Source organism: Tachysurus fulvidraco, chromosome 12 (assembly GCF_022655615.1).
Source record: "Tachysurus fulvidraco isolate hzauxx_2018 chromosome 12, HZAU_PFXX_2.0, whole genome shotgun sequence".
NCBI classification, from domain to species: domain Eukaryota; kingdom Metazoa; phylum Chordata; class Actinopteri; order Siluriformes; family Bagridae; genus Tachysurus; species Tachysurus fulvidraco.
Window position 1 is genome coordinate 3,002,840 of NC_062529.1, and position 18,992 is coordinate 3,021,831.

Consider the following 18,992-nt stretch of genomic DNA (forward strand, 5'->3'; position numbering starts at 1 on the left):
CTGGTTGCCACATTTGCACCCTGGTGCTATAGCTTCTTATTGGATGGTAGAAAATAAAACGATGGAGAAAAAAGCAATATAGACGTTCTGGAGGAACTGTTATGGGAGAACGTCCATAAAAGGTGTAGACATGTGCAGCGTGGTTATTCTCCCCAGAGATTTAAGCTAATAAAGGGACTGTATTTATAGATGCTCTATTCAATGCATCGTGTTAATCGGTGAAAATCCGACCCAACGCCTGGACACCACACACTCCATCCACACACTGCAGGAGCGGTTCTGAACTCTACCGAAGGTAAAGTGCAATCAAAATCTAGTCTCTATTGTCTATTGGGGATTTTAATGGGTTGCACTAGACTAGGCATCAAGCCAATTTAATTCCATGCACTTTGCTGGAAAATTCAGCCGTAACGATTTTACCGTTCGTTCTCTATTTAAAGAGCGATGTCTACAGAAAGATTTGACTGCCATTACTGCAAAGACTCACTGCTTGGCAAAAAATACATCCTGAAAGAAGACACACAATACTGCACCAAGTGTTATGAGAACCTCTTTGCTAACTGTTGTGAGGGTTGCTCCTTACCAATCGGGTGCAACAACAAGGTAAGAAAGAGACTCTGGTGCACTTTAAATTTTCCAACAATAAGCAAACAATTAAGTCATCTTTGCAAAAAAAGACACATTTTTACCTGGAAGGTTGCTAAGTTTGAATCACACATAAGTGACCTGACTGACATTATTTAAAGGTTACAAAAATATTTCATTCAACATTCTCCCAACTTTATTTTCACCCAAAATATAATGTTCTTTCAATGTTTTTTTTTAAATATTATAAATATGTTTAAGCATCCAGATTTCTTCTCATTATAATAACGTTATTTATTAGTTACAAAAACGACTCTAACAACATTCTTCTATTTTTATATTCACTCAAAATTTACCGATCTTTGATCGTATTTTTTTAATATTTTAAGAACGTTGATATATAAACTTAGCTAATAAGATCAAGATAGTTTAGTTGATAGGGTGACGTGATATTTTAAAATGTTGCTAGCGAGTGTTAAATAAATACGTGAGAACATGGCAATGCGATTTAGGACATTTGTGAGCTTGTGCTAGCCGTTAACCAGATGGTCTTCCGTCAGCTATGATTAGCATAACATACGATAAATTAGCTGGATGGTAAACATTCTAGAAGATTGAAGGGTGAAGGCTAAAGCTGTAAGTAGCTTCTTATAAATCACTTGTACAATATTTTTGTATAACTGAGTAATATTGGAAAGGATACTTTTGGCTAATCGTGTATCTCTACATGACAGGATCTATCCTACAAGGATCGCCACTGGCATGAGAACTGCTTCAAGTGTGGCAAATGCGGACGCTCATTAGCGGAGAAAGCGTTTGCTGCTAAAGATGAACTTCTGCTGTGCACCGAGTGCTACTCCAACGAATACTCTTCCAAGTGCAATAACTGCGCAAAAACTATCCTGCCAGGTAGGACGCTAAATTAAGGCTTGTATTCATTGGCAAATTGCTGCGTCATTAGAGAAAATATATTTTGGAAAATATTCAGTTTCACTGTGGTAGGTGTCACTCCGCTTCACTCGGGCCAGATCACATCACAAGGGTGTTGATGATCAGGGTTAGGGATGTGGTAGATAAGTGTTTAAGGAGTTGGACTACCAAATGGAGTCCCAGGAAAACCAAGCTGCCACTGCTGGGCCCCTGAGCAAGGCCCTTAACCCTTAATTGCATAACAATACCATAAATATAAATGACTATTAACAGAATGCCCCAAACATTTTAAACGACTTCATTTACAATTACGTAATCCCAGAGTAGAGCCACGGAAACGGCCTCACATTTTGGATCCGAGAGGGTTCTAAAATCCTACTGAGTCAGTGGATTTTGAAAGTCATACCCACTTTTGCACAGCTCATTAACCGATGTTAAAAAACTTTCCAACCAAAATAGCACAGAATGTCAGATCCCTCTAAAAGAGCAGGACAATGCAAAAAAAAATCTGATACACACAATTAAGCAGATGGTATTGGTGTGAAAAGACAAGTTCCGGTAATCATTCAAGGCATCGTGGGTAACGATACCGTAGCGCTAACTTTATAGCTTCTTATAATAGTGCTGATTATTAGGAAGCAAGTGTGTCCTTGCAGGTGCTGGTAAAAATATCTCTCCTGTTTGTCTTTGCGTCAGGCTCACGGAAAATGGAGTACAAGGGGAACAGCTGGCACGAGACCTGCTTTCTGTGTCAGCGCTGCCAGCAGCCGATAGGAACCAAGCCCTTTATCCCCAAAGATAACAGCTACTTCTGTGTCCCCTGCTTTGAGAAGCAGTTCGCCTATCAGTGCTGCTCCTGCAAGAAAGTGAGTGATGCAACTTTACAGGTGCCAATATGACGAGGCTTTCGCTGGAATTGGATGTCAGTGCTGCAATCTGAACACCAAGCCGGTGTGAGGAGTGCACTTTAGATATTATATTAGATGATATTCCTGGACACCAGGTTCACACATTCTTCTGTTCTGATAAATAAAAAAAATTTTCTTCCATAAAAAAATAAAAAAACTTTCTAGATGTCGCACAAACCTTCCCATTTAGTTCAGCTTTTTTGTTGCACCTAGTGGGCAACATACACTAACTAATAAGACCTATTTAGACAGGAAATACAGTACCACACTGCTCACTTTATGAACATTTTTAATAGAGGAAAAGAAGCAGGGAGGAAAGTTGATAAAAGGGTTGCCAGTGTGGTGATATTTATGCCACATTGGGATAATTTACAAGTACTACAAAGCCACACAGACAGAGCCGATCCTTAGCAAAATTCTGCTAAGGGGCCCTCCTACCTGACCCGTGAGCCATGTAAACCATTTGCCACACATTCACACTTGCACATGCATATGAACGCATGTTCACGCGCGGTGCGGTTATCGAGCTCCCGTTTATAAACACCGTTGCCGTTGGGTGTTTATTCACGTAAATGTTCACGTGATAAATTGTTGTGTGACAGACAGACAGGCCAAGAGATACACTGGCAGCACTGCACAGGTAATTTATCCAGTCAGATAGAGACTAGAGACAGAATCACATCAACTTAACTTTACTCTTATTTGCTCTTGCTGACATCAAGCTTGAAGAGAACACAAGTTTACCTGATTGCTGTTCTCGCATTTCACTCTCATTTTGTTTCTTTTATATCTCTTTTCATGGCCAGATGGATAGCTCCGCTTCATATTCTCATCTACACAGTATACATTAACACGCGCTGTAAAACGTGGCAGGGGGAGGCGGGGCCTTGCGTAATTTGCGGGGTCATACGCAACTAGGGCCGATCGGCTCTGCACTCAGATCTTGTTTTTCTGGCAAATATTCAGAAATAAATCTTTATAAATTTCCACAGACAGTGTGTGTGTGTGTTGTGAGATAAGTAAGAATGGGAAAGGGAAAGGGGGATTATGGTGTGGATGAGTTCCAAATATGAGTTCCATAATCCATCATATTTTTTATGCAGGTGATTTCTGTAGCTTTTGAGACTTACCAGAGTTAAGAATTGTGCTGAAACCTGGCAACCTTGGTTAATATTACCAACTTACAATAGCAAGACTGTAAGTTGCATGACAACAGGGTGTCTATAGCATGTGTCATGTGACAGTCCATAGAAAGCTCTTCAATCTTTTATACAACAGGCCGGCGTGGCTGTAGGCTTTAATTCCAACCAAGCCGGGGGGCCTTGTATCGAGTTTAATCAGGTCTCTTGCAGCCACACCGGTCAAGGACTAGACAGAAAACACCAGGTCTATACCACCAGTCATATGTTTTATCATCAAATCCCGAATCCAAAAAAATGGTGCTTGGTGAATATGGCACCTGATTAGTACTTCAGTGATGGTGACCTCTGGTGGTGTGGAAGAGTAAGCTGTTTTATTGTCATTTATTTCTGTATTCTGAAGGCTATCACCACCGGCGGCGTGACATACAACGACAAGCCGTGGCACCGCGAATGTTTCACCTGCATCGGCTGTAAGAAACAGCTAGCGGGACAACGCTTCACCTCCCGAGAGAACTACCCCTACTGTCTGGAGTGCTTCAGCAACCTGTACGCTAAGAAATGCGTCGGTTGCACCAAACCTATTACTAGTAAGTCTGAAAATACAGTATGCAAGTGTGCCCAGATATTTATAGCTATACATCTGTGTTATTTAGAAGATACCTAACATATATTTAATCAAATATAAGATATGAGAAATGAAAATGCCATATTGAAGGAAATAGAGCCCTAAAACCCTTCTTTAGTACCCATGATCTCTAGTTTCTACATTCCCTTCTCAGGTTCCTTTCATCACACATTCGTACGTTCCACATTTCATGCATTTCAATCATTTCCAGAAATATTTCCAAGTTTTTACATGTTTCCCAGGTCCATTCATTCATCCATCCATCTATCCATTCATTCATTTTCTACTGCTTATCCAAACTATCTTAGGAGTCATCGGGCATCGAGGCAGGATACACCCTGGACGAAGTGCCAACCCATCACAGGGCACACACACACTCTCATTCACACACACACTCACACACTATGGACAATTTTCCTGAGATGCCAATCAACCTACCATGCATGTCTTTGGACCGGGGGAGGAAACCGGAGTACCCGGAGGAAACCCCCGAGTCATGGGGAGAACATGCAAACTCCACACACACACAAGGCGGAGGCGGGAATCGAACCCCCAACCCCGGAGTTGTGAGGCGAACGTGCTAACCACTAAGCCATCGTGCCCCCTTTCCAGGTCCAATGGATTCTAATTCTGGTCTTCTCCAATTCTGGTCTTCAATAATTGTTTCCTCGATCCTGCGTCTCCTAGCAACCTAGTTTCCTAGGACCCATATTTCATCATTCCTAGTTGCCAAATTTCTCTTCCCCTCAATATAAATATCATATGAAAATGTTTTTTTTTCACATTCATTAAAAAATAACCCATAAGGGTTTCAGTTGGAGAAAGCTTTATGGGAAATGAGATGATACGACAGCAATGAGAATGTACCTGTGTGTGAATTTTGGGAATAAATAGCATTTTTTTTTGTGGTTTAGGTTTGGCAGGAGCGAAGTATATCTCATTCGAGGAGCGTCAGTGGCACAGCGAGTGTTTTACATGCATGCAGTGCTCCGTGTCGCTCGTGGGCCGTGGTTTCCTCACACAGCGTGATGACATTCTGTGCACCGATTGCGGACGTGAGAAGTGAAAGAAGAAGGAGGAAGAAAAAAAACACTCATCTTTGGATCAGTGATATGTTTTTATGTTATTCTTAACACACATTCTTCTGCATGTCTTTGACATTAGTATATTATTTGCATAAAGATGTATTCTGTTGCCATATTAAGCCCTATTTGGATGGGATTAGTTTGCAAATGGGGTAATATGATTATTACCGGTCTTTTGCTTTTTGTTAAATAAATTTTTGTTCTGGTTAGGATCTATTTTTTTTCCTCCTAACCCTAAGGTTGTGGGTTCGAGTCTCCGGATGGCAGTACCACGACTGAGGTGCCCTTGAGCAAGACATGAAACCCCCCAACTGCTCCCTGGGCGCCGCAGCATAAATGTCTGCCCACTGCTCCGGGTGTGTGTTCACGGTGTGTGTGTGTGTGTGTTCACTGCTGTGTGTGTGTGTGTGCACTTTGGATGGGTTAAACACAGAGAATGAATTCTAAGTATGGGTCACCGTACTTAGCCGTATGTCACGTCCCATCACTTCATTCTATTACTTTGTCTTCTTAAGTGAAGTTCATTATATAAAGTAGACAAGGTTAGAAATCGGTTCCGAAATCGACTCAGACACCAAAAGGTCCTTTGTGTCTTATAAACATTTCCATATAAATGGGCTGTTTTTATTATTATTATTATTATTATTATTATTATTATTATTATTATTATTATTATTATTATTATTATTATTGTTGTTGTTGTTGTTATTATTATTATTATTATTATTATTATTATTATTATTATTATTATTATTATTCATCCATACATTTTCTACCGCTTATCCGGCTATTATTATTATTATTATTATTATTATTATTATTATTATTATTATTATTATTATTATTATTAAATACAAAATATAAATATTAATACAATATTTTATATTATTATATATTATAATTTATTAATTATTAATACATAAAAATAACGAAATAATAATTATAATAACGATAATAACTATAATAATAATAATAATAATTATTATTATTATTATTTATTTTAATTTATTGTTTGCATGTTCATCATCGAGTAAAATTTGGCTATTTAAAAAAAATTAAATTTACATTAAATAAAAGTGTAAATAAAATATTATAACTGGGTTAGAAATATATACAGGAGATAATAATAATAGAAATGTCACGATCAGTCTTATGTCAGTGGAAATTTTTCTGGAAGACAGGCCTCAAACTACTGAACTTCAACCCTGAGCCTAGATGATGTAATGTGTAAAGATTAAACAGAAATAGAGTCATAGTGATGCTAATAGGAATAAATAGTTCTGTTTGATCTTATTGTGCTTATAGAAATATTTTTTATAGCAGGTTCCTTTGCGGTATTAGCAGCCATTGCAGTAGTCTTTGGACATATTTCCTCTTTTGCATCACAAGTACAACCAGACATCTGTTATGAGTATGTTCTGAATTTCACTATAAAAATGATAACGCTGTAAATAAAGGACCTGCGTATACACAAGAGCGTGACTTTACTGTATGTGATATTTAGATGAATACGTATTACTCTTAAAAAAAATAAATTAATCGAAATGAATGAATTAGTAAAAAAAAAAAATAAAGCATTATAGTGTGTGTGGTGGTGCCTTTTTATTCTTACAGCATGTCCTTACAGCTGAAATGTGAAATAAACATCTAAGCAACATGATTTTTTCCTAATAATAAAATTTTAAATAAATGTAGATAAAGGGCAAGAGTTTTTTTATATATAATTTCAGATAATTTATTGTAATTTCAGAGTTAATTTCAGAGTATTTTTTTTTTCATTTCAAAGTTTTAAAATGTAGTATTGGGTGTGTGGGGGGGGGGCCCTCGGTGGCTTAGTGGTTAGCACGTTAGCCTCACACCTCCAGGGTTGGGGGTTCGATTCCTGCCTCCGCCTTGTGTGTGCGGAGTTTGCATGTTCTCCCCGTGCCTCGGGGGTTTCCTCCGGGTACTCCGGTTTCCTCCCCCGGTCCAAAGACATGCATGGTAGGTTGAATGTCATCCCTGGAAAAATTGTCCGTAGTGTGTGTGTGTGTGTGTGAGTGAATGAGAGTGTGTGTGTGTGCCCTGCGATGGGTTGGCACTCCGTCCAGGGTGTATCCTGCCTCGATGCCCGATGACGCCTAAGATAGGCACAGGCTCCCCGTGACCCGAGGTAGTTCGGATAATCGGTAGAAAATGAATGAATGAATAAAATATAGTATATCTAATTATCTACAAAAAAAAACATTTCTACTCACTAGGACAGTAAAAATTTAGTTCCCTGAAAGTGCAACATCTCCCATTGTTATTTCACCTGCTTACTTTAGCTACAAAATGTTTTGTATTGTGTTTGTAAGAATTTAACCGTATCTAAATACATAAAGCACGCGTTAGGTTATTATTTTACATTTATTCATGCTATTAAAAATGATCCAGCAACCAAAGGAATATCTGCTAATTGGTGTTTATACTGTATGTTGGTCACATTCCACTGATGTATACAGTATTACAAAGGGGTGAATATATTGTTCATAGCAACGGTTGTTAGTATTGTACACCTAGACATTGATTCATCTAATAAAACATCTCTTGAGCAAAGTTTTTTGGTTAAAGATTACATTACACGGACGTGCAGCCTGGTTATAAAGCCATTTCCTGGAGTTACTGTTTTTTTTTGCAGTGTTTTACTGTGAGTGCGAGTAAAGTGCTGACACCAGCTTCCTCTCAGGAGGAGTCACATGGCAGGGTCAAAATACACTCACACCGGAGTAGGACACTACTGCAGATGTTTGAGAAGTTTGCATTCGTGCTGAAACTTTATATAGAAAAAGAGTTACATTAAAGGGAAGAAAACAAACTATGGATATCTTTAGTTCCTCGCTGGTGTTTGAAAAGGTGGAAGTCGCCAAAGACAAAGATAAATCCGTTATCCAGTGTATGGAATGCTCCTGTGACAACGTCTACATCGGAAGTAAAGACGGAGTCATCCAGCATTTCACTACAAGCTCGAAGAAAGGAGATCGTCAAACGCTACGAGTGGTAACAAAAAGACAGATGGGCCGAAGTGGAGAAATCAGCCAACTGAAGGCGGTCCCAGTCCTGAACCACCTTCTTGTGCTTTGGGACAGCTCCATCACAGCGTTAAACATGTTCTCTCTGGAGCCCATAGCAGCCCTGAAGAAGATCCAGAACGTTTCTCTGTTTCGCCTCGGCGAACCCGTGGTTCGCACGCAGCAGGTTTTTGTTGAGCTGTTCGTCGCCTCCACCAAACGGAGAGCAGTGAGCATACACAAGGTGTGTGTGGACAGATGGGAGTGTGTAGGGAACGTGGCTCTGGCTCAGGATCCTGTGGCTTTGGCTGTGCATGAGACTTGCCTGTGCGTGGCTACGAGTGACAGATACATTCTTCATGATTACCAGACTCAGAGCGAGCTCGAGCTCTTCACACATAACCTGGGAAAGCAAAATGTTCTTGCAAAGCAAAGTGTGAAAGGAGAGTTTCTTCTAAATGGCCCAGGAAACTTGGGTGAGGATCTGATTTACATTTTTTTTTTTTTAATTAAATGAAGAAATATCAATGGCTTAGTGGTTAGCACGTTCGCCTCACACCTCCATGGTTGGGGGTTCGATTCCCGCCTCCGCCTTGTGTGTGTGGAGTCTGCATGTTCTCCCCGTGCCTCGGGGGTTTCCTCCGGGTACTCCGGTTTCCTCCCCCGGTCCAAAGACATGCATGGTAGGTCGATTGGCATCTCTGGAAAATTGTCCGTAGTGTGTGTGTGTGTGTGAGAGTGAATGAGTGTGTGTGTGTGCCCTGTGATGGGTTGGCACTCCATCCAGGGTGTATCCTGCCTCGATGCCCGATGACGCCTGAGATAGGCACAGGCTCCCCGTGACCCCGTCATATTGCCCTATTAAAAATTTGCAGTATTTATAAATGAGAAATAAGTTTATTAGATTAAAAAAACAAAAAAGTAGATTTGAATTTTATGATTGTTTGTGTGTGCAGGCATGTTTGTGTTGAAAAGTGGTATATCCCAGCGTCCTCCTGTGCCTTGGCCGGATGAAGTGTTGGATGCAGTGGTGCACTTTCCCTACGTGTTGGTGCTGCAGAGAAAATCGCTCCACGTCTACAGCATGCTGGACCAGCAGCTAAAACAGACCGTTTTCTTAAACAGCAGCAAATCACTCCACTCAACCACAGGTTCAATTCTGACCTCTGACCTGATAAGATTAGCAAAAAATGTAATAGAATGTAATATACGGGCGATATGGTGGCTAACATCTTTGCCTCACACCTCCAGGATTAGGGTTCTCAGGGGTTTCCTCTAGGTTCTCTGGTTTCCCCCACAGTCCAAAGACATGTCATTGTATTGTTATTGTTGTCTGACTGGATTGTGCAAGTATGTGTGCTGGAGAAGTGGGTTCACACCCTGATCAGTGTGTGAAAATGAGTGATAAGCGGTAGAAAATGAGTGAGTGAATGAATGGATTATACTACAAACCTTTTTATAAAAAGGTAAACTCTCTATTCTCAGGATAAATAATAAAAATACTTCAGGACATTTTCAGGACTATTATTGGGAGCTCTATCAAGCTAGCTATCTAAATTTTATTGAAGACTTTACATTGACTTTACTTTGGCCTGTTATGTCTTCATAATTTAGTAATTTTGTTCTTATAAACCCTCCATATATCATTTCATTCATTTTTACATACTATTATTTTGTTTACAGTACGTGGTCTTACTGTACATCTAGCAGCTGTGTTTAACTTGTACTCTTTTTTTAAGCTATTGAAAATGAGATCTTTCTTCTAAGTAAGCACCGGTGAAACATTTCTAAATCCCTTAATGATTATTGCAGCATGCTTTGTTTTCATTTTTCTTTTGCCTGTATAGACGGCGTGTTTGTAGTCGGTGACAGAGAGATTCGCAGACTGTCACAGAGTCCACCGGAGGCTCAAATCCAAAAGCTGCTCGGATGTGAGCGAGTGAACGAAGCACTCGCACTGCTGTATGGAGTTCAGTCTCTTCTGCCTGAAGACACTTATAAGGTAAAAAAAGGATAGCAGAGCCACAAACATTGGGCCATTTTAATCCTCATCCTCTTAGGGTATGTAAGTCAGCTATAATCCACTGCAATGCTCATCTTCCCACATTTTCACCTGATTTAACCGTGAAAAAGATGAATATATTGAACAGTGTGAGAAAGCAAAGAAAATTTAAAAAATCTAAATTTCCATCCTAGAAAATGGTCACCTCATATGACCTTAGGTGCAAGACCTCACACATCATCATCATCAGCAGCAGCAGCAGCAGATAAAGAGTGAATTAATACAGACAGTCATGTTGAATACAGTATACACAATGTTTACCAGCGAGCAACCTTAAACAGCTCGGCTTTACAAACTGCATAAAAAAATACCTTCCAGGAAACAAGAAATGCAAAGATTTAATTCCCACCATGGATATGTCAGGATGACAGGACTCAAGTTAATCAGGCATGTCACACGGATGATGGAGCAAGGGGCTGGAGGCAGAATAAGCAGGTCATTGTTTTGATGAGTAAACAACGAAAAAGGATGGAGGAATGTTAATATTCGTCTACAAACATGGTTGTCGGTCATAATGCAAACAAAAAAAAATCCACAAGAAATAATCTATTAATTATTGAAGGGAATTGATAACATTCTAAAATGTTTTAATCCCCTCATAGCGTTTGTACTTATTAACACTCAGTACACATTGTAGATCATAACTAGTTCATGTAGATTCGTGTAGATTATGGCAGCTATAAGCAATCATTCCTACAGCATCTGCTCTCTCTCTCTCTCTCTCTCTCGCTCTCTCTCTCTCTCTCACACACACACACACACACACACACACACACACACACACACACACACACACACACACACACACACACACACACACACACACACTTAATATTTGCCTCGTGCAGTAGTGTTTCATAGCTAGCTAGCTCCTGTAGCCTTTCTGTTGTTGTTTAAACTAGCTAACTAGAGCACAATGCTGTAAAGAGAGAGAGAGAGAGAGAGAGAGAGAGAGAGAGAGAGAGAGAGAGAGAGAGAGAGAGAGAGAGAGAGAGAGAGAGAGTGTGTGTGTGTGTGTGTGTGTGTGTGTGTGTGTTGTGACCCTGTGTAGGATAAGATGTAGATATTTTGAAATGTCCATTTTAAAAATGAATATAGTTCAATCAAACAAGAAAATTGAAGAGTTCCTGGTTTGAACACTGGATGTCGCTATTGCTTAATAAAAAAAATAGAATTGAGCTTCATCATCTTGGTAGACCAATATTAATTTGATCAAACTTTTTGCCCACCAAATACATATATATGTATATTATTATGATTCTTCTTCTTCTTCTTCTTTATAATAATAATAAGAATAAGAATAATAAGAATAAGAAGAAGAAGAAGAAGAAGAAGAAGAAGAAGAAGAAGAACAACAACAACAACAACAAAAACAACACTGTAGGGAGTTCTTAAATGTACACATTTGTGTGCAATTAATTTTTTGTATTTATAAAATATATCTTACTTAAATAATGAAGAATATACTGTTAACATTTTTTCTATTGTTTTAATTTTAGGATCTGTACACGAGTATTATTTGTACCTCTGGATGGATTCATTTCTACAGAGAAGCTTTTCTCGATGCCAAAGAACTTTTTATGTAATACTGCTTTTTTTCCCCTTAGAAAAGATTTTAAATTTAAATTTCTAAATTTCTCTTAAACACGCACTGTTTTTCTTAGTGAAGGCAACTTGGACCCAAGGGAACTCATTAGGCTTTACCCTGGCATGACTCTCATCAGTGAAGACTTTAAATCTCAGCCTCCTACCGTGAGCAATGCCAAAGACCTGAGGAAGCTAAATAATGAAGCCCAGCCTGAGTTTCATAAGTATCTAAGCTTCCTCAGCCTTTATTTAAGAGAGATCCGTAACACTGATCTGGGCCAGCTCTTCACTCAGGACATCGATACTACCTTGTTTAAAGCATACTTAGAGCTGGGATCTCACAATAACTTAGACCAACTTGTGTCTTCTCGTAATGATTGTGCCCTGGATGTGTGCGTTCCAGATCTGGAGCATCATAAGAGGTTAGAATCTGAAAAGGTTTCACTGAGTATAGCATCTCAGGACTAAATAAGTCTTCTTAAACCCCATTTGTTCTTGTGTTTCAGATTTTTCACGATCGGACTGCTTTATCAAAGCCACGGTGAACATTTCAATGCAATTCAGGTCGGTTTCAAAATCCAGATTCAAGATTTTTAATAATACATCAGTGCTGGTCCTAGACTTTTTGTCCTAAAATATTTTGGATGGGTGACTTCTACCTGAGTATGGGTGACTATATGGGGTACAGGACAGTGTGGAAGAGGGGAGCCAAAGCAGTGGGGTAGTGTGGACCAAGGCAGTGAGGAACAGTAGTGTGGACCAAGGCAGTGGGGTAGTGTGGGCCAAGGCAGTGGGGTAGTGTGGGCCAAGGCAGTGGGGTAGTGTGGGCCAAGGCAGTGGGGTAGTGTGGGCCAAGGCAGTGGGGTAGTGTGGGCCAAGGCAGTGGGGTAGTGTGGGCCAAGGCAGTGTAAACGGTAGACCATGGTAGAGGGTGAGCCAGGTCAGTGGTTAGGGTATAGCAGAGGGCAGGGTTAAATGAGGGCAGTGCAGAAGTGTGGATTGGTGAAGTGGGGAAGTTTGGACCAGGCCAATTGGGTTGGAAGAGCTAGGGCAGTAAAGAAAGACCCTACCCGGGGAGTGAAAGGTAGAGTAGTGGAATCAAATGGATGCATTGCATTAGCACAGTAGGTAGGATATTGTGGATGACAAGATTAGGGTAGTGAAGTGAATTGTACCAGGGAAGTAAATGAGTCCCATGTGCATAATTTTTCTCTGAGAATGACTGTCACTGATGCATGAAATAAATAAAATAATAAAACGATCCAATGGAATCATACTAAATATGCAGAATATACCTAAATAAATAAATAAATAAATAAATAAATATAAAGCCTGTGATTTTTTGCCAGACCTGGGTGTGGATGGTGGATGATGTGAGTGTGGACTCCTCCGAGCCAAATGTTTTGCTGCACATTGTAAAAACCCTCTCTCAGTTGAAAGAGAAATCTATCATCATGAAGTTTATAGACTGGGTTCTTCAAAAAGACCAAAAGGAAAGTATATTCTAACACTCACACATACACACATACAAGAACAGATAGAATCTGAGGTTGTTTTTCATGTGCAACCTTAACTCAAAAGAAAAGTTATATATTTTATATACACAAGTACAGCAGAAGCACTGCTATAAAATTGCATTAGTATGAACAAGATAAATCACTTGGGCTTAGAATAATATTTTATGTCTGTTTTTAATATACAGCTTGGAGTATTAATCTTTACGGAGCGAGATCCAGGCGACCAAAGCACATTTGAACCACAGGAAGTGCTTTCCATTTTAACAAACTACCAACTTGCTTTAGTTTTGTATTTGGAATTTTTGGTGAATGTACAGCAAAGTCAGGTGAGTGCAGTGTCTCATATATATCAACTCTGAGACATAGTAAAGAAACACTGTGGATAGAAATTTAACACCAGCTCAGGTGTCATTATTTGTTTCTTCCACATGAAGTTTTTGTATAACAGCTTATCCTTCATTCATTCATTCATTCATTCATTCATTCTCTACTGCTTATCCGAACTACTCGGGTCACAGGGAGCCTGTGTCTATCTCAGGCGTCATCGGGCATCAAGGCAGGATACACCCTGGACGGAGTGCCAACCCATCACAGGGCACACACACTCTCTCATTCACTCACACACACACACCCACCCACATTACGGACAATTTTCCAGAGACACCAATCAACCTACCATGCATGTCTTTGGACGGGGGGAGGAAACTGGAGTAAACCCCCGAGGCACGGGGAGAACATGCAAACTCCACACACACAAGGTGGAGGCGGGAATCGAACCCCCAACCCTGGAGGTGTGAGGCGAACGTGCTAACCACTAAGCCACCGTGACCCCCACAGCTTATCCTGTATTGCTTAAATCCTCTTACACCATATTTATGTGCCTACGAGTACAATCTTCTAGAGAAGTCATGCCACATAAATGTTTTATTTGTTCATAGTTAGATTTAATGAGAAAAATGGCAGAAACTTAAACTTTTTTCCTCTGACTGTTACAAAGTGCTGAAACTGGAGACTCCTTCCTGGAGACACCTCCTTATGCAAAACTTCAGGATTTTCCTCATTATTTATCGATTTATTATTAGGCTTAGATTACATATTACTTGTGATTTGTTGTCTTGTAGCCACATCTACTGTCTGGGCTGCTGTTCTAGAAAGTGAATCAATGTCTTACAACCAATCAGAATCAAGAATTTAATGCCCGTGGTGTAAAATATTTGAAAATAGTAGTAGCAAAAATCTCTACATTGTTGTATCTTGTAACAAGTCTGTCTGAACAAATATTCGAGCAGTTTTTAACCAAATCGTTTAATACCACGATACAGCAGAAACTGCGACGCTGAAGTGTGCTCACATAATCGTGTAATGAACGTGCCTTCGTCTTCACTTAAGCTGTGATGGTTTTGAGCTACAGAGTTTTACACAATTACATCTGTGCTTTGCAGGATTTCATATAATTACACATTCAGCAAACTTCCAAAGCAAAAGATAAAGCCTCTTATATTATGGAATGTCACAGACTGTGTTATGGCAATGTCTTTAATCTTATACCCAGCTGGTGTGGAGTATTTATTTAAGTTAAAAGTATGATGAGAAGAGATATATATAATATAATGGGCAAATATAATGCCTAAGCACTTTGTTTAAAAAAAAAAAAGAAAAAAAAAAGAACCAAGATCATTTAACACTTTAGCAGTAATATAGAATAAAAATTGAATAAAATGAACCATTTTATGGTTCTTTACCATTTATAGAAAAAGAAATCTTATTTAAAAAAATAGAATTTAATTAATAATTAATTCCATGGGGGGCATGGTGGCTTAGTGGTTAGCACTTTTGCCTCACACCTCCAGGGTTGGGGGTTCGATTCCCACCTCTGTCTTGTGTGTGTGGAGTTTGCATGTTCTCCCCGTGCCTAGGGGGTTTCCTCCGGGTACTCCGGTTTCCTCCCCCGGTCCAAAGACATGCATGGTAGGTTGATTGGCATCTCTGGAAAATTGTCCGCAGTGTGTGCGTGTGTGAGTGAATGAGAGTGTGTGTGTGCCCTGCGATGGTTTGGCACTCCGTCCAGGGTGTATCCTGCCTCGATGCCCGATGACGCCTGAGATAGGCACAGGCTCCCCGTGACCCGAGAAGTTCTGATAAGCGGTAGAAAATGAATGAATGAATGAATGAATGAATGAATTAATCCCATAAAAACTAAGATAAACTATACAAACCTCCAATCTAAGAATGATACCAGCAACAATGGTGGATCCAAATCCTAACATTATATCATTTTTTTTTCAGATTCTTTAACAAATTAGGTTGGATTTTATACTTTTATTTAATTTATTGTATTTAAGATGCCAGTGATTTTTTTTTATGACTGTGAAAAAAAAAACACATTAAAAAGGATTCAGTGTAAAAAAATATTTTACAGCTCAGTAGCTTTTAAAGAAATCGGCTTATAGTAATTTAATAAGTAATTAAATACTAAAAGAAGTGCATTTTTGTCCTTCTCTTTCCAGATGGAGAAACACCACACTCTGCTGGCCAACACGTACACCACTCAGATCCTCCATCCTGACCAACAGATGAAGAGTGATGCTGCAAACACGGAGGAAATGAGACAAAAACTGCAGCAGTTCCTGTGGCGTTCCTCCTTCTATGATGCCGTTGCTGTATACGGTAAACGATTAAACTTCTCTTATCTCACATGCTACACAAACGCTCAGGAAATTCTGCTGATCTGTTTGTTAATTAGCACAGATAAAAATTCAGTTGCCGGCAAATTGCTGCAGTGTCAGAGAAATAAAACACTTCTGGATATGATGTCATAGGAAAATAAACAACGTTACTTGGTAAAAGTGATTCTGTTTTGCTCCAGAAGCATCACGCTACCCCATCGTTGATTCATTTCTTATAACAGCATGCCCTTTAAGTATTTTATTACTTATGTTCTGAACAGATTTAAGAATTCAAATAAAATATTTTTATAGTCATTTATAGTAAAGCTCTGCTTGGTTAAAGTTAAGTTTAATGCACATATGCTTCCTGCTAGCTACAGTATTTATTATACTACAGTATTTACCTTGATTTATTAATACTGCAGAGAAAATACAGTCATCTGATCTGCACGTTGAGAAAGCAATTCTGCTGGGGAGAGTCGGGGATCACAGAAAGGCCCTGCGTCTTCTCGTCAATGAAGAACGAGATGAAAAAGCTGCAGAACACTACTGCTCTAGGACCTCTGCTGGACAAGGCAGGGAATTTACACAGCAGCTCTTCAGCTGCCTGCTCCAGACTTACCTCGAGTCCAGGCCTCACGTGCCGGCGGTCGTGGATCTCCTGAACCGAAACGCGGTGGCCTTTAATCTGCTCATGGTGCTAGAGGTGCTTCCTGGCTCCTGGTCCCTGCAGCTGGTGATACGTTTCCTGCTCGAGTCACTGAGGGTGACGACGCACGACAGGAGGATGAGAGGCCTGGAAAAGAGCCTGGCCAGGATGGACAACCTCAGACAGAGACACGCCTGGGTGAGGACTACATCAGTCCTCATTTTCTGTGACACTGCTTTATAGACAAATTAAAACAAATTTGTCTTTCAAATTCATACATAAAGTCAATACAGTAGATTTCAAATTCATCTTAGTTATTAAGAAATAACTACAACAATGTAAACTTTACAATGTACATTTTGATCCTTTTATACCTTGTCAGCAATTTTAATTATTCATTAAACATAAAGGCTTGATCTTTTATAGTATAGAAAACAAGATTTTTTCATCATCTCAATATCTATCTATCTATCTATCTATTATATACAATATATATGTAATGAGTCTGTCTGTGTTTTCCTTTGCTTCTGTCATGAAGAGACAAAGGCGAGTGAGGATCCAAGTGAACTTTTACTAAAGCAAAACAAGAAATAAACAACAGATAGGCAGGCAAAAACAGGGCAGAACACTGAGCGGTACAGAGACAGAGACAGAGACAGAGACAGACAACATACTGTACTACACCAACAACGACTAACACCAGGGAAGTGGACAAACAGAGTAGATATAGTGAACAAGAACCAATCACAAGGCGGAGACGATCAAAGACTAGGACAAAACACCTGGGGAAGTGATTGAGTACAATTAATGTCCATGGTAACAAATAAGTGGGCGGGGCCGACAATTAACAGCAGGGAATGACAGCAGACAGAAACAAAGGAAAACACAGACAGACTCATTACAATATAGGATATATTATAAGTGCTTAATATTGTGAACATTCTCTTAATAATACTGTGATGACAGTCACTGTATTATAAAGTTGCTACTACTGGTTGCCATGGTAATAGTGTTTATCAGTGGTCGGAAAAATTAGCAATTCTTATCCGTTTTCTTACAGCTAAAATAAAATTAAAAACAAAACATTCTGGAGTGGGGGCACAGTGGCTTAGTGGTTAGCACGTTCGCCTCATACCTCCAGAGTTGGAGGTTCGATTCTCGCCTCCGCCTTGTGTGTGTGGAGTTTGCATGTTCTCCCCGTGCCACGGGGGTTTCCTCCGGGTACTCCGGTTTCCTCCCCTGGTCCAAAGACATGCATGGTAGGTTGATTGGCATCTCTGGAAAATTGTCCGTAATGTGTGTGTGTGTGTGTGTGTGTGAGTGAATGAGAGTGTGTGTGTGCCCTGTGATGGGTTGGCACTCCGTCCAGGGTGTATCCTGCCTTGATGCCCGATGACGCCTGAGATCCCCGTTACCCGAGGTAGTTCGGATGAGTGGTAGAAAATGAATGAATGACTGAAAGGATATATATATCCAACTTCTAGCTGAACACACCCACATATGTTGCTGAAAGTCACAACGAGTCGTTACAATGGTGCGGTTCTAGAAAAGTAATCCACATCTGACCAATCAGAATTGAGATTTATCCATATATATATATATTTGTTTTGTATTGTTTTAGAACAATTTCCAGTCACTGATGTTAATGCATCCATCTCATCCATACAGATGGAAGCAACACAAGTGATGGTCAGAGTGGACAGAAGCCGAGTGTGTCATTCGTGTCAGAGACAATTCTCCGGACCTGAATTTCTGCGCAGAACTACAGGAGAGCTTGTCCACACACACTGCTACAACACGAATAAAATCCAATAAACACTTCACAATGTGTTCGATTTAATTTTTTACTAAATTAATACTGCAAATCGAGCATCTACACAACACTGAGCAACATTTTATAATGAATAAAAAAGTTATAAATAAACCTCCAGAGTCTTTATATGTGGGATGTGGTACTGACCAGAAGGGTATGATTTTGAATCCCAGGTCTACCAAGCTGTCACTGCTGGGCCCCTGAGCAAGGCCCTTAACCCTTAATTGCTCAGTTGTATAAATTGTAAGCCACTCTGGATAATGGTGTCTCTTATCAAGACTACACTGTATTCTCAGAGCAGACAATGGCCGATATTTGTGTTTCATTTATCGTTTCATGTCGAATTTTCCGTTTCAGTTCAGTTCTGTACAAATTTTCGATTCGTCTCAAAGCA

The 18,992-nt window shown here is 39.7% G+C and overlaps 2 protein-coding genes across 2 annotated transcripts; both read left to right on the top strand.

The window, feature by feature from the left end:
* Positions 1–5,579, top strand: fhl5 (four and a half LIM domains 5). The gene is made up of 6 exons (XM_027160097.2): positions 1–295; positions 441–603; positions 1,320–1,494; positions 2,212–2,381; positions 3,966–4,152; positions 5,105–5,579. Exons 2-6 carry the CDS (start codon positions 445–447, stop codon positions 5,254–5,256), a joined length of 843 nt encoding a protein of 280 aa, XP_027015898.1. The 5' UTR covers positions 1–295; positions 441–444; the 3' UTR covers positions 5,257–5,579.
* Positions 5,580–7,973: 2,394 nt separating this feature from the next.
* On the top strand, positions 7,974–18,608 carry si:ch211-266g18.9 (transforming growth factor-beta receptor-associated protein 1). Its single transcript, XM_027159653.2, has 11 exons — positions 7,974–8,780; positions 9,261–9,455; positions 10,152–10,306; positions 11,866–11,948; positions 12,031–12,375; positions 12,460–12,517; positions 13,303–13,446; positions 13,656–13,796; positions 15,978–16,137; positions 16,562–16,983; positions 18,454–18,608. The coding sequence occupies exons 1-11, from the start codon at positions 8,114–8,116 to the stop codon at positions 18,598–18,600; spliced, it is 2,517 nt and encodes an 838-aa protein (XP_027015454.1). The 5' UTR covers positions 7,974–8,113; the 3' UTR covers positions 18,601–18,608.
* Positions 18,609–18,992: the final 384 nt, after the last annotated feature.